The sequence below is a fragment of the Stomoxys calcitrans genome, chromosome 2, assembly GCF_963082655.1.
Source record: "Stomoxys calcitrans chromosome 2, idStoCalc2.1, whole genome shotgun sequence".
Lineage (NCBI taxonomy): Eukaryota > Metazoa > Arthropoda > Insecta > Diptera > Muscidae > Stomoxys > Stomoxys calcitrans.
In genome coordinates this window covers 156,099,402-156,113,141 of record NC_081553.1, presented here as the reverse complement: position 1 = coordinate 156,113,141, position 13,740 = coordinate 156,099,402, and the positions used below count along the sequence as shown (strand labels likewise).

The window sequence follows — 13,740 nt, the reverse complement described above, 5'->3', positions numbered from 1 at the left end:
AGACAGGAAACGAGGTACTAATAGGGTGCGATGCGAACTCTCACCACTTTTCGTGGGGTAGCAACAACACTATTAAGCGAAGCCAAGCCCTGAACAATTCTTGAATACTAACGACCTAATAACACTCAATATTGGTAACGCCGCTACCTTTGTTACTAGAATTAGGGAGGAGGTATTAGATGTGACGATATGTTGGGAAAATCTTATCGATGAGGTTTAGGAATGGAGGATCTCCATGGAACACTCTTTCTCGGACCATCGCTACATTAGGTTTAGAATAGCACGGTCAGCGCCGAATGCGATGAACTTCCGGAATAAGTTGAAAACCAACTGGACAAAATTCGGAAGGCTACTCAGAAGAAGACTTGGGCAAGATAATTTAGATTCTCCAAGCATAGAAGACATTGACGGTGGGAAGTTTATTGGTATGTGTATTACACACGGCTCAAGGAGTACAATAAGATTAGCAGAGCGGCAAAACGTGCCTCCTGGAAGCTTTTTGCGAACAGGTCGTTAGCGTTAATGACGCTGCCAAGATAAAAAAGTTTCTCTCAAAAACCCATGACCCAAACTGAAACTTAAGTAGACGACATGGGAGTGAGAGCAGAGACAACGGAGGACATGTTGAGACTTTTGATGAAAACCCATTTTCCACAGGATACGAAGGGACTCACGGAGACACCGGAATCTTGGAATAATGATGTTGATCGAAGGTTTATAATAACGGAGGAGCTTCAAAGTCACCCGGACCTGATGGAATATTTCCGGCGTTCCTACAGAAAGAGGCAGACCATCTGGCGCCTCTTCTGACCAAAATGTCAAGGCAAGGTCGGTGGAGGCTGCCGTGCACGAGGTTGCGCATAAAATAGAAGAATCCTTCGATGCCAAAACGTACACCCTTGCGGTATGTATTGACATAGAGGGGGCTTTTAACAATGTGCGGACCGACACACTGATCCAATCCTTAGAGCAGTACCGGGTGGACCCGGTCCTTAGAGACTGGATAAACCATATGCTAAGGAACAGATGGATAAATTGTGTGTTGCATGGCATAAATATAAGGGAGAAAGTGGCACAGGGCACGCCACAGGGGGGCATTTTATCGCTACTCCTTTGGGTGACCAAAAGAGTACCGATGGATGAGGATGGATTTGAACCCGTCTATGCAGACGATGTTATAATACTTCTAAGTGGTAAGAAACCGAACGAACTATGCATATGGCATATGACTGGGATAGACCCAGAGGTCTCACTGCTAACCCAGAGAAGACTGAAATATGCCTGTTCACGAGAAAGACGAAGGTGGGCCAATTTAACGTACCACGTTTCCTCAATAAGACGATTTCGATATCTGACAAGGCCAAATACTAGGTGTGATCTTGGACAAGAAACTGAATTGGAAGTGTCACATTCAGGAGCGTACTGAGGTGGCTCACAGATGTTGGTGCAACATAAGGACCATACAACAGGTTCAGAGAACATGTTGTCTTGGCATAGGCGGAGCGATGAGGGGCCACTAGGCGATGCGAGCGATGAGCGCCCACTAGGGCTCTGGAGACTATTCTAGATATCCGACCCATTGATATACAGATTAAGTGTGAGGCACCCACTGCGGCCATGAGACTTAAGGCGATGGGAGAATGGATTGAGGATGGGAGCAGCTCATACCATCGCGGTACAAATCGACGATAGGAAACCTGGAAGGAAGGGAAGAGATGAACCTTGAAGCCGAGTGCCAGGCACTACTGCCATCGGCACGGTCTTGTATTGACGGAACCCTAGTATTGCCATCTGGAAGATCATGTTACACGGATGGATCAAAGCTAGAGGACAGAGTGGGCCTGGGGGTTTACATTGAGAACCCACGGACTGAGATCTGTTTTTGACTGCCTGACCATAATACGGTCCTGCAGGCGGAGATCCGGGCGATCACGGAACGCGTGCAGTAGTGTGGTGCTAACGCGGGGACGTCGATTGTGAACATCTGTGAACATAACAAGCGGGGCGGTAATGTCACGAACAGTCTTGAAGTGTAAGAAGGAGATTAACGACTTGTCTGAGGATGGCAAAATCTGCATCGTTTGGATGCTTGGCCAAAACGGAATAAGGGGAAATGAAAGGGCAGACGATTTGGCGGCGAAGGCCAGAGGACTGCCGTCAATAAACTTGGTTAACCCGAAACCTTTCGGGTTGACGCAGACCGAGTTAAGGGAGTGGGCTACGAACGCGCATGCAACATAGTGGAACAGCGAAACGGTTGGTAGGATAGCGAAAATCTAGATCGTGAGAAGGCGAGGCTATTACTGAAAGGAAGCAAGAAGGAGGTCAGTATAGCTATTGGTATCATAACGGGACACATAGGACTACGAGCTCACTTATTTCAAATCGGTGCGGCAAGTGATAGCATGTGTAGGGCATGCGGGAAGAGGATGAGATGTTGGAGCATTTCCTTTGTCCGGCTCGGCTTTCGCGGCTAACAGACACCGGTACTTAGATGGGGACAAAATACCAGACATGGACTAACTTAGTGGAGTGGTATGGAAAACAATAAAATTGTTAGTAACGTGTAATTCCTAACTTAAAAATTTTCTTCTTCAAGGTTACTTGTTAGAGCGCACAACAAGCCGATGACTGGCTTAGGTGAATATCGATAGTGGCAGATTATTATCTGCAATCTCTTTTCAACCTAACCTAACTTCCTCTGCAATCGTTGACTTCAGAAGACGGAAACAAGTCTCGAAATCTTCATCCCATTTGAGTTCCTGTCTTCCTTCAATAATTCGTAGAAACATAACATGACTTGCTGTAGTATTAACTAGCCATATGAATGACCGAACTTCCCCGGTATCGCAAGGTTAAGGTGCATTCAATGCATCCTGAACGCTCTCCTGAGTCTTCGAAGGACCATGTCTACTGATTCTAAAACATAAGTACGACACCTCTTCCATTTAGAAATTACATTTCGCTTTCTCCAAGTTCATATGTACCTGCGTTCTCTAACCTTCTCAATTTTTCGCTTAAATTTACCATGTGTTCTTCATCATCTTTTTCAGTTATTAATATATCATCCCAAAAGTGTAGGAACGTTAGGAATGCCTTGCAATAGTTGCTGTTTTTCCCTTTGAAAAATATCCGAAGCTGGTTTAATACTAAATGGTTTAATACTAACACGCCTCTATGTGTGCTCCAAGCTCATAACAATTTCAATGTATCATTAGCTCAAATTGATTGAAGGCCATTGCCAAATCCAATTTTATAAATAATTTACCATTCTGTAATTTTGAGAACATTCAAGGTTACTTTATAATCCGCACATACACGGATAGCACCGTTAGACTTTAGAACTGGGACCAATGGTGTCCCCCACTGTAATGTCTCGACCTGAACAATTACACCCGCTAGATAGCTCGTCCTCTACCGCCGATTTAAATGCTATAGGAATAGGGCGTGGCGTATGAAATATTGGTGTTGGGTCACCCTCTAACTTGAGTTCCACTTTATACAGCTTGTAAAGGCCTAGGCTGTTGTCAAAAACGTCACTATACCTTTGCAAAATCTTTTCGAGTTCCCCCGAATATTGAGATTGAATACTATTTAATTCTTTCAACGCTATCTGAAACATTGATGGAAAATTTCTACCCAAAAATTAATGGACAACTAGCATCAACGACAACAAATTCCTTATCTTTAGTTTCTCCATTAATAAAAGTAAACAATCTCAGTGAATTTGTAAAAATTACCACCAGTTCATAAATACACCATTGCGATGACAGAGATCCATGTATTAATGCTGAAATTGGTTTGGTACGCACCTAGTTTGCAAGATTTAGCTCCCTCGGATTATTGTTTGTTCCTAAACTTAAAAATATGACTCGGCTGAACAAGATTTTCCAGTAATAAATAGCCTCTTGAGGAGTAAGGCAGTTCTTGCTACAAAAAGGTGGTCGAAGCAATAGGTTAAGTTGAAAAGAGGGTGGGATAATCCGCCCCATGCCACTATGGACATACACCTAAGCCCGTAATCGGCTTGTTGTGCGCTTTAAAAACTATAAAGTAATCTCTAAAAAGAAAATTTTAAGTTAGGAATTCCGTGCTACTTACAAAATCTTTAATTGTTTTCAATACCACTCTCGAAGCAATAGAAATTCGCTGAAAAACGTGTATCGAGCTAAAAGGAGGTAATGATGAGAGACAAACAACATTTTTCAAAAATTTGTTGTTTCTCTGTTTGGTCGGCTGGGACCGCCCTCGTAACAACATGATATTATCAACAAACGTTTTTATTTGTATTTATAGATATAGGAGGCCAGCAAGACCGCCTATGACGCTGAACGCCTGGGTTCGAATCCTGGCGAGACCATCAGAAAAATTTTCAGCGGTGGTTTTCCCCTCCTCATGCTGGCAACATTTGTGAGGTACTATGCCATGTAAAACTTCTCTCCAAAGAGGTGTCGCACTGCGGCACGCCGTTCGGACTCTGCTATGAAAAGGAGGCACCTTATCATTAAGTTTAAAACTTGAATCGGACTGCTCTCATTGATATGTGAGAAGTTTGCCCCTGTTCCTTAGTAAAGGGTGATTTTTTTGAGGTTAGGATTTTCATGCATTAGTATTTGACAGATCACGTGGGATTTCAGACATGGTGTCAAAGAGAAAGATGCTCAGTATGCTTTGACATTTCATCATGAATAGACTTACTAACGAGCAACGCTTGCAAATCATTGAATTTTATTACCAAAATCAGTGTTCGGTTCGAAATGTGTTCATTCACCGTAACGTTGCGTCCAACAGCATCTTTGAAAAAATACGGTCCAATGATTCCACCAGCGTACAAACCACACCAAACAGTGCATTTTTCGGGATGCATGGGCAGTTCTTGAACGGCTTCTGGTTGCTCTTCACTCCAAATGCGGCAATTTTGCTTATTTACGTAGCCATTCAACCAGAAATGAGCCTCATCGCTGAACAAAATTTGTCGATTCACTGAAAATGATTTCACTGAAAATGATTCACTGAAAATGATTTGCAAGCGTTGCTCGTTAGTAAGTCTATTCATGATGAAATGTCAAAGCATACTGAGCATCTTTCTCTTTAACACCATGTCTGAAATCCCACGTGATCTGTCAAATACTAATGCATGAAAATCCTAACCTCAAAAAAATCACCCTTTAAAATGATCATGGGCAAAATTTGCATTTGCATTAAATTCTAATTCAAAATAAAACTTTAACGCTCAAACGATTTCCACCATAAAGGCCGGTACTATTTATATTTGTTTTTCACAGTTGAAAACACTTTTTCACTGTTACTTTTTTGAAACACTACAAAAACCTAATTGAAATCGTATTACTCTTATGAAGATTTTTTCGTGAATTGATCGAATGTCCTACTTTATATAATCAGCAAGTCTGTTTGCTTTAAAATCTATTGTCAAAAAAAAGTAATCAGGAAAAAATGTCGCGAAAAACGAGCATAGTACCAGCCATAAGATGAGAAAATTTGGTTTTGAAAATTTCGAAAAAAAAATCAGGCTACCAAACTCGCAATTAACTGCTAATCTTTTAATTCTTGCGTGCCATTCCTCTGCAGCTTCGCCATGGTTTTTATGAGCGGAATAAAACGATCGCAAAGTGAACAGTTAACAGGGACTTACCAATTTCTTGTACATATTTGGCATCTTTGGGAAGATGCTGACACAAATCTCTTAATAATCTGTACGTTGTTGGTCCAATAAATTTTATAAACAGCGATTTCTTTTGCTCTTCACTCGTGATCAGAGATGGCCTGTCAGAAACAGTGACGTATATGACATACATTTCCGACGTATATTACATACGTCGAAAACGTCGTAAACCTAGCCAAAAAACTAGGTTTCTGACAGAAAAAAAATTCGAACGAAAATATGTCGATTTTTTGATATGATTAACTAAAAATTTTGGCATAAGTATTAACACTCCATGTACCATTTCACTTGACACTTCCTCATGTCATGCATTTTTAACATATGTCGTTTACAACAGCTTTCAAAAAGCAAATTAAAACGGGAGAAGCAAATAATTTTGCAAAAGGATACAAAATAATTGCGATTTCTAAATATAATTGATGAAAACTAATAATTTATTGATTTTTTGCTTCACAAAAAAATCCTTAAACGTTACTTTATAAATTGACTTGAAATTTGCGTATATTTCCAATTTATTGTGTGAAAAATGTAAATGCAAAAATTAAAAAAAAACTTAATATTTCTTTTATTGCGAAATTTTTTTACATATAAACTCTTCTATATACAACGAATAAGTGACAATAATATTTGTTAAAAATCAAACTTTTACACTGAGTTATTAAGGTTTATGACGTTTGCGACTTTTTCTACGTTTTATACAAGTATACGACGTTTTCGACTTTTACAACTTTTTGACAGTCGGAAACCTAAAAAATCGTATTACGGACCATCTCTGCTCGTGATGTTGGAAGCTATGAAAAGTTGCTACATGCGCTTCATGTAAGTTTCCCATTGCCCCATGTTAGAATCGAAATCGAAGCCATAGTAGAAACTTGCACGATTTTGTCCTTAGTTTCTTCGTTATGGCTGCAACTAAGTTCGTTTTTCACCGTTAAAACCCCTCTTTTTACTATTAGTTTTTTTAAAATACGAAAATAAAAATGATAAAATAACACTTTATTAAATTTTACCATAAGTAATGAGGGAATGTCCTACTGATCGAAAGCAAGTTTTTTTGCTTTAAAACCTTTTATCTCAAAAAAGTAATCGGCGAAATATATCCCGAAAAACGAATATAGTGCCAGCCTTTAACCATCTTGTTTAAAATTACAGAACTTCTTCCTTTTTGAGGTTAGCTAACCATACGCTTTTTTTTCCTCGACGCCAATTTGTGATATCCTCGTGGTTTTAATAAATACAGCAAATACCCAAGATATATTTATTTATAGGTAGTGGCAGTTGTCCAACAACAAAATATTGATTACACTATCTGTCAAAATTAGTGATTAGTGGAACTCTGATATTGAGTATGTTACTAGTTTGCGCCATTTTTCGTTGTGTGTGTGTGTTGTGGTTCTTAACTATAATCCGCACATACAACCAAATCTCGTTGACAGATAGTGAACTGCGGGAGAAAAATTGTACTCAGCTTTAACGGTACACTACCTCGTAATTATGTCTTGCAAATACCCATGACAACTTTCAAATTCCAAGTGATATTTATTTTTATTTACAACTTCTGCTTAGCCTATTTCTTATAGCGCGTACATTGAAATAACTGTTTCCCTAACAGTGAGAGAGAGAGAGAGAGAAGGTGTGTATATGTTTTAGTGTTCTCTTCTTACATTTAAAAAAATGACTGTGAATACACTACAGGCAGTCTAAGCTTCCATTGTATGTATATTTATTTCTTTTATCACATTTTTGTTTGCTGTAATTTTTCTTTCGCAAAGCTGCTTGTTTTGAAGAAAAATAAAATAATTACCTGCACCTATAAGCCAAACATTTGCTGTAAAATTTTGAGAGCACAGAAATTTCTCTGTTATTTCAATACTCTTTTTTTTCTATTCTATTCTATTTTTCGCCGACTACTTTTTTAGATAATAAATATTAATGGCTGATTTTTCAGCAGGACATTCCTTCATTACTTATGGTAAAATTTTAATAAAATTGTTAGTTTATCATTGCTATTTGTGTAGTGTTTCAAAAAAGTAATCGCGAAAATATGGGGTTTCAACGGTGAAAATCGAACGTAGTACCAGCCATTGTATTGTTCATATTGGGATAGTCTGTCATGTGGCAACATTGAAAAGTGGAATCTCCACGTAAACCAACGACATAAAGCTAAAGCGGCTTTTTGTTTGAAGAAAAACCATAAATATGGTTTAAGGTTTTTTTTAGATCTTCATTGATTAACGTTTTTCCATATGGTAAAATTTTATTTTCTCCTTCAAAATGACTGAGGAAACATTGGTACTATTGGTGTTGTGTGTTGTTATGCTTTTCGGATCATATTTTGCTGGGAACATTCCATTGGTGATGAAATTAAGTGAAGTACTTCTTGTTATACATAGAAAATATCGCTCCTTCAACCAATGTATATTTTTGTTTTTAGGAAAAGCTTAAGCTTGTTACTGTGTTCGGTGCAGGGTTACTAGTGGGAACAGCACTTTCTGTAATAATTCCAGAGGGTATTCGTTCGTTATATATGCGTGTGGAGCAAGACATAGTATCTGAACAAAGGAATGCAGCTAACATAGAAGAAAGCAAAGCTCTTAAAGTTGTCGACCATACTCGTGAAATTGGGTTTTCTCTTGTTCTCGGATTTGTTTTTATGATGTTAGTCGACCAGATTTCTCAAAAGCGTAATCTAAGAAGCAATACAGGAGATAAAACTATTACGGCAACAGTTGGTTTAGTTGTACATGCTGCAGGTAATTATACAAATATTATTTTTAAAAGAAGGGTTGCTTAAATATGACAAAATAAAGCGTAATGTTTGCTTTGGTCTTTGCTATTTACTTTTTAAAAATAACTTTTGCTCCGGTTTAGATGGTCCATTCGTAAGTTCCAAATTTGCACCACTCTTAGAGCATTTCGTTCTGTATTCCTCGAATCTGTAACTCCTGTAAGGCAGGTAGCTGTTCTCTAAGCCAGATGCGGCAGTTTGCTTGTTTTCCTATCCATTTAGCAAGAAACGAGGCCCGTTTGTCACCGGGCACGAAATTCAATATAAATTTCAATGATTTTTGGCTGAGATGGCTGAGTATAATGAAGAATTTTCACTTTCACAGGTGATGTTTGAACACAATTATCAGATAAACCGGAAATCTCAACTTATAAAAAACCACCTTTTTAAATGGGTAGTTGTTATAGCTACATATTTGCATGTGGGCAGAAAGTGTAGTTTACGGGCCCTTGGCCCCGGCATGGGATAGCTGTGAGCACCATGCAGGCTGGAACATTGATGTCCGATCTGTTTGGTGTTCATTGCTGTCACGAGAATCTTAGCGTCCACAGGTTGCGGATGGTGGAGTGTTCCATACGGAGTAGCTGCAATGGCAGTCGCGGACAATCAGCGGTATAGAGCGGAGAATCTCAGTCCCGGCAGCACCTGCTCTTACAGAAATACTAATCGCTGATTGCCACCTCCACATGAAAATGTGGCTACAACAAATTTTTTTTGTGGAGTGACTTAGTTCGTGAGATATAGGTCTTTGAAGTTCAAAATGTAAAGGCCCATAACTTTTTAGACCGATTTGGATAAAATCAACGATATCATATAGCTTTTTCAAATGCCTTTTATACAACAAAAATCTTAAATCTTTGGTGAGTTATGGTGAAAATTGTAAAATTTTTAGCAATTTTTTCAAAAAACAGCAATTTCTTTAGCATTGCCCTATATAAAATAGCGTAAATTTCTTCAGTTTCAATAGCCACTTGCTAAGCTTTCATTTGATGTATAATTCTAAGTCGGATATATCAGACGGCCTTAGGCCGGGTTTAAAATTTTTTACTTCTCCATATTGCCAAGAGTAGGAAATTACCAAAAGTATTTGTCTGTGATTTTATTGTTGAGCTTTGGATTATTATAACTTTGTCTTCTTGGTTTGGCTCGAGGTCATCGAACAATTTACAAAAACAGGCGTTGGTGTTTTATTTACTTGTTTTATTTGTAATTTTTACCAATATTTCGACCACCGCCGGTGATCTTCATCAGGGTTTGAACTATAAATTTAACAAAAAATAATTTATACATTTGAAATAATTACATTTTGAAACAAAACAGTGGACTTTTCCTTTACAGCGCACAAGTTCGACTATAGCTTTTTCATTTTCGTCTGTATTTTTGTACCGAATTCCTGTAAATCTGTAAACAATTGTCTGGGTCTTTCATAAAGTTCACAAACAAACGCATGAACTTTAAGATAGTCACAGACAATTGTGTACAGATTAACAGGAATTTGGTAATAAATAAGGACAAAAATGAGAGAGCTTTAGTCGAACTTGTGCGCGGTAAAGGAAAAGTCTATTGTTGCATGTCTCCGGTCACCATCAGCCTCATCCAATCTACCAATCTTCTAGTCGGTGGTTGAAACATCGGGATTACATTCCCTTAGTCTTCCGAGGAGAAGACGTTCATGCATCCACTTAATTTCTGTTCAGATTTTATATTTAGATTCGTCAAGGCCGAAGCTTCCTACTCAGCTTTTAATCTAGCAAAAGCTTTGTAGAAAGTCTGAGAATTTTGAGGGCCGATTTCATAGCTACATCCTACCAAAATTCGTAAGAAAATGCAATTCTTATCAATTTCGCAAGTGTGGCGTCAATGTGATCTGTTGCCGATTCTTTGGATGATACTACCATCCCCAAATATCGAATCGTCCTCGGTTGGTTTGGGAGATATGCTCAACTACTCCACCTATTTAAGCATTATGTCTAACATACCCACCTAAAAGTTTTAATGGGACACTCATCAATTCAATTGGCCTGCAATTGATATCATCAAGATCTTTCATGCTTTTAGGGATTGGGGCTATTCGGACTTGTCTCCATCAATATTTCAAATAACTTAATATGTTCGTCTGGCTTTTGCCAACGAACATTCCATTAAGGAACAGAGGCAAACTTTGCAACATAACGATTCAAGTTTGAGGTCAATGATAAGGGGCATCTTTAAAAAAATTCGCATACCTGAATTGTTGTCTGTGCCGCTGGTTCTGCCCAAAACCAATTGTGGCTGATTTGATGGTGATGTCGATGATGGTGCCATGCTTTCTGTTCGTCATGCCAGCTGTTGTTAACGAAAATGATTTGATGATTCGGTATGATTTAAAGTTACATTTTTCTTCTCGCCTATGTAGTGGGGCAGCGTTTTTTTTTTATTGATTTATGATATTTTTGCTTACAATCAGCAGACCTAAGTCTATATAGTCTCTCCATCTCTTTGTCCCACTACGATTTTGGACTAAACTTGTTCTGGCGCCTTTAAATAACCAATGGCCATCCTGTTCGCGCGGCAATCGAATTTCGAATATCATCAGATCAATAGTCGTGATCTTTTCCCCTTTTACACTCCAAATTGGGCTCACATTGTTGGTGTTAGTGAATAATAAATATATCGCCCAAAAATGTATCATTTTATTCATTCAATTATAAACACACCATTTGAGTTTAAATTAAAATGTGGTCGAAAGGCTCACAGGACTGCAGTTTCTGGGATACCAAACGCTTCTTCTGCAGCGTACATCGACAAGATAACCAAGTTATGAGCTTGGGAAAACTAATAATAAGCAGCTACAATATTGTGAAGCGTGTGGAATATGTATAAGCTGGCACATTTCACATAGTATCCATTGAACCCAAATATTTTTATGGTAAAAAGCCTATACACTTTGTCATTCTCTGGCGCTGATTACTAACCGCTTGGAGGATAATACAGTTTGTAGCTATTCTTAGGGCTGGAAATACTAAATTAAACAACAGTCAAAACCGCATAACTGTTATGCGCATATATGAAAACTCTCGCTTAAGTGGAACTTGATGGAAAGAACCATTCATTTTAGTGTTTTTCAATGAGATTTATTTCGCTTTAGTGAAAATGTCGCTAAACTGAAAAAAGTTTTTACACCCCAAATTTCGTTTCTATATATGAAATCGACATCGCATAAGTGAAAAGGGCGTTTTCTATGAGAAGCTATCTGGAATTGTAAAATTTCGTCAGTCAAAAAATCCACGAGAACATTTTTCGACGTTTTGCTAAGAATTATCTTAGGTTTTAACTGAGTTTTTCTGAGCATTGGTCTTTTTAAGCTCAAGTTATTTCATTTATAAATAGTACGTTGACGTGAAAATTCACACTAATTTATTTTTTTATCGCTAAAGGCTGGTACTAGGTTTTTTTTTGAGAAAAATTTCCTTAAATCAATCTTTCGTTCGTTTGAGAAGGTTACCAGATTTGATTTTTTTTTTTGGTTTCTCTGGCCATAATGTTGCCATTTACATATAAAAACTAATATGACACCAATCAATTTATCAGCTGCTTACGTGCATGTGTACAAACAAATGTGAGTGTGTGGGCCATTCTTAAATTCATATATGTTGTTGTCATTTCAACCAAAACCCACCCCTTCGAAATTAATAAATAATGGAAAAAAATTATTTAAAAAAAAAAACGAATGCAGCTTTTATTTGTAAATATAACTGGATTTTGTAGTATTTTCATTGGTATAGGTTAAATAAGCACAACCTTCCAAAAGCCTTTGTGGGCACCTTCCACTTGTATCAAAATAATGTTGTTGTAAAGACCATTGGAGTTCCAACGCGAAAACCGAATATAGTACCAACCTTAAACAAGAAATTATTTTTATTATCCAATTTGCGCTTGTCGGACAAGTGAAACTAAATTGATGCATTTTTAGCTTTTCGCTTAGCCGGTTTCGACTCCATATTAAACTAAGAACATTTGTAAGCTAACGGGAAAGTCTCAGGCATAAAATCGTTATTAATTTTTGTAACTTTATGTTCTTTTTTTATGAAACTTAACTTTTGTTTTATGAAACTAAACTTTTGTTTTATGCAACGAAAATATCTATTTTTCCTTTATTTCAGTTGATGGAGTTGCTTTGGGTGCAGCAGCCACTACAAGTCACCAGGACGTCGAAATAATTGTATTTCTCGCAATAATGCTACATAAGGCCCCTGCAGCATTTGGATTAGTATCGTTTCTTTTACACGAAAAAATTGAACGGCACATTATACGAAAACATTTGGCTGTTTTTAGCTTATCTGCGCCTGTTTTAACAGTTCTAACATACTTTGGTATAGGAAAAGAGCAAAAGGAAACATTAAATTCATTGAATGCCACAGGCATTGCTATGCTCTTTTCTGCTGGAACATTTCTGTATGTTGCAACCGTTCACGTTTTACCGGAGTTAACACACAATGTCTCAAATTCATTTGCATCACACTCACATTATGATTATCGCCCATTAGAGATAATGGTTAATTCTGGAAGTCAGCAGAGTGTACCAACTCCTGTTAGCGGGTTAAATTATAGTGAACTTATTGTTATGATATGTGGTACACTGCTACCTTTAGTTATAACTTTTGGTCATCAACATAAGGGTTAAAATTTGTAAATAGATTTAAAATGAGAGATGTGTTGCTGATTAATCCTAATTTTGTACGATTATATCGGTATGAACCGAAGTTATAATAACGTTCCATGTATTATATTTCAGGGTTTTTGGAATTCCGACTAACCCATCAAAGATAAAGTAATTGTAACTCATAAGAGTAGGCATTATTTTCGTCTTATCACGTCCTATATTTTCGTCTTTCAAACTCCAATAAAAATAATTATAAAAAAAGATGTGTTTAATAAACAAATGCCTTTTTTACGCTAAGGACTATAAAAACAGCTAAAACACATAAATCCTTGTTTAATACAAAGTCAAGATTGTGTTGGTGCAAAAAAAATCTTGAATTAAGTTTAAGAAATAAAGTTATTTTGTTGAAGCGTTTTACAACCATAGTTATGTAGTTTACAATATTCTTTAAACGTATTCGACACTTTCGTAGTATAAGCTTAATAACCATAGAGAACTAAGTTAAAGAAAACAAGTAAGGAGGGCTAAAATTGGCGAAAGCCAACCTTTTGATGCCCTACACCACATTGGATATACAGGCTAGGTTAGGTTGAAAAGAGGCGGCAGATATTAATCCGCCCCATTCCA

General features: G+C 37.5%; 1 protein-coding gene across 2 annotated transcripts; it reads left to right on the top strand.

Annotated features, from left to right (window-relative positions):
• Positions 1 to 7,729: 7,729 nt before the first annotated feature.
• On the top strand, positions 7,730 to 13,538 carry LOC106094542 (zinc transporter ZIP9). 2 transcript variants are annotated; one of them, XM_013261762.2, is made up of 3 exons: positions 7,730 to 8,056; positions 8,118 to 8,436; positions 12,614 to 13,538. In XM_013261762.2, the coding sequence occupies exons 1-3, from the start codon at positions 7,958 to 7,960 to the stop codon at positions 13,132 to 13,134; spliced, it is 939 nt and encodes a 312-aa protein (XP_013117216.1). In that variant the 5' UTR covers positions 7,730 to 7,957; the 3' UTR covers positions 13,135 to 13,538. The 2 variants fall into 2 exon arrangements, with proteins under 2 accessions (XP_013117216.1, XP_059219660.1); XM_059363677.1 differs by having other exon boundaries at positions 7,963 to 8,051.
• The last annotated feature ends 202 nt before the right edge of the window (positions 13,539 to 13,740 follow it).

Coding starts and splice junctions, on each gene's coding strand:
- LOC106094542 (XM_013261762.2), top strand. CDS start 7,958: ATGACTGAGGAAACATTGGTACTATTGGTGTTGTGTGTTGTTATGCTT. Junction 8,057..8,117: donor TGGTGATGAAATTAAGTGAA/GTACTTCTTGTT, acceptor TTTTGTTTTTAG/GAAAAGCTTAAGCTTGTTAC. Junction 8,437..12,613: donor TTTAGTTGTACATGCTGCAG/GTAATTATACAA, acceptor CCTTTATTTCAG/TTGATGGAGTTGCTTTGGGT.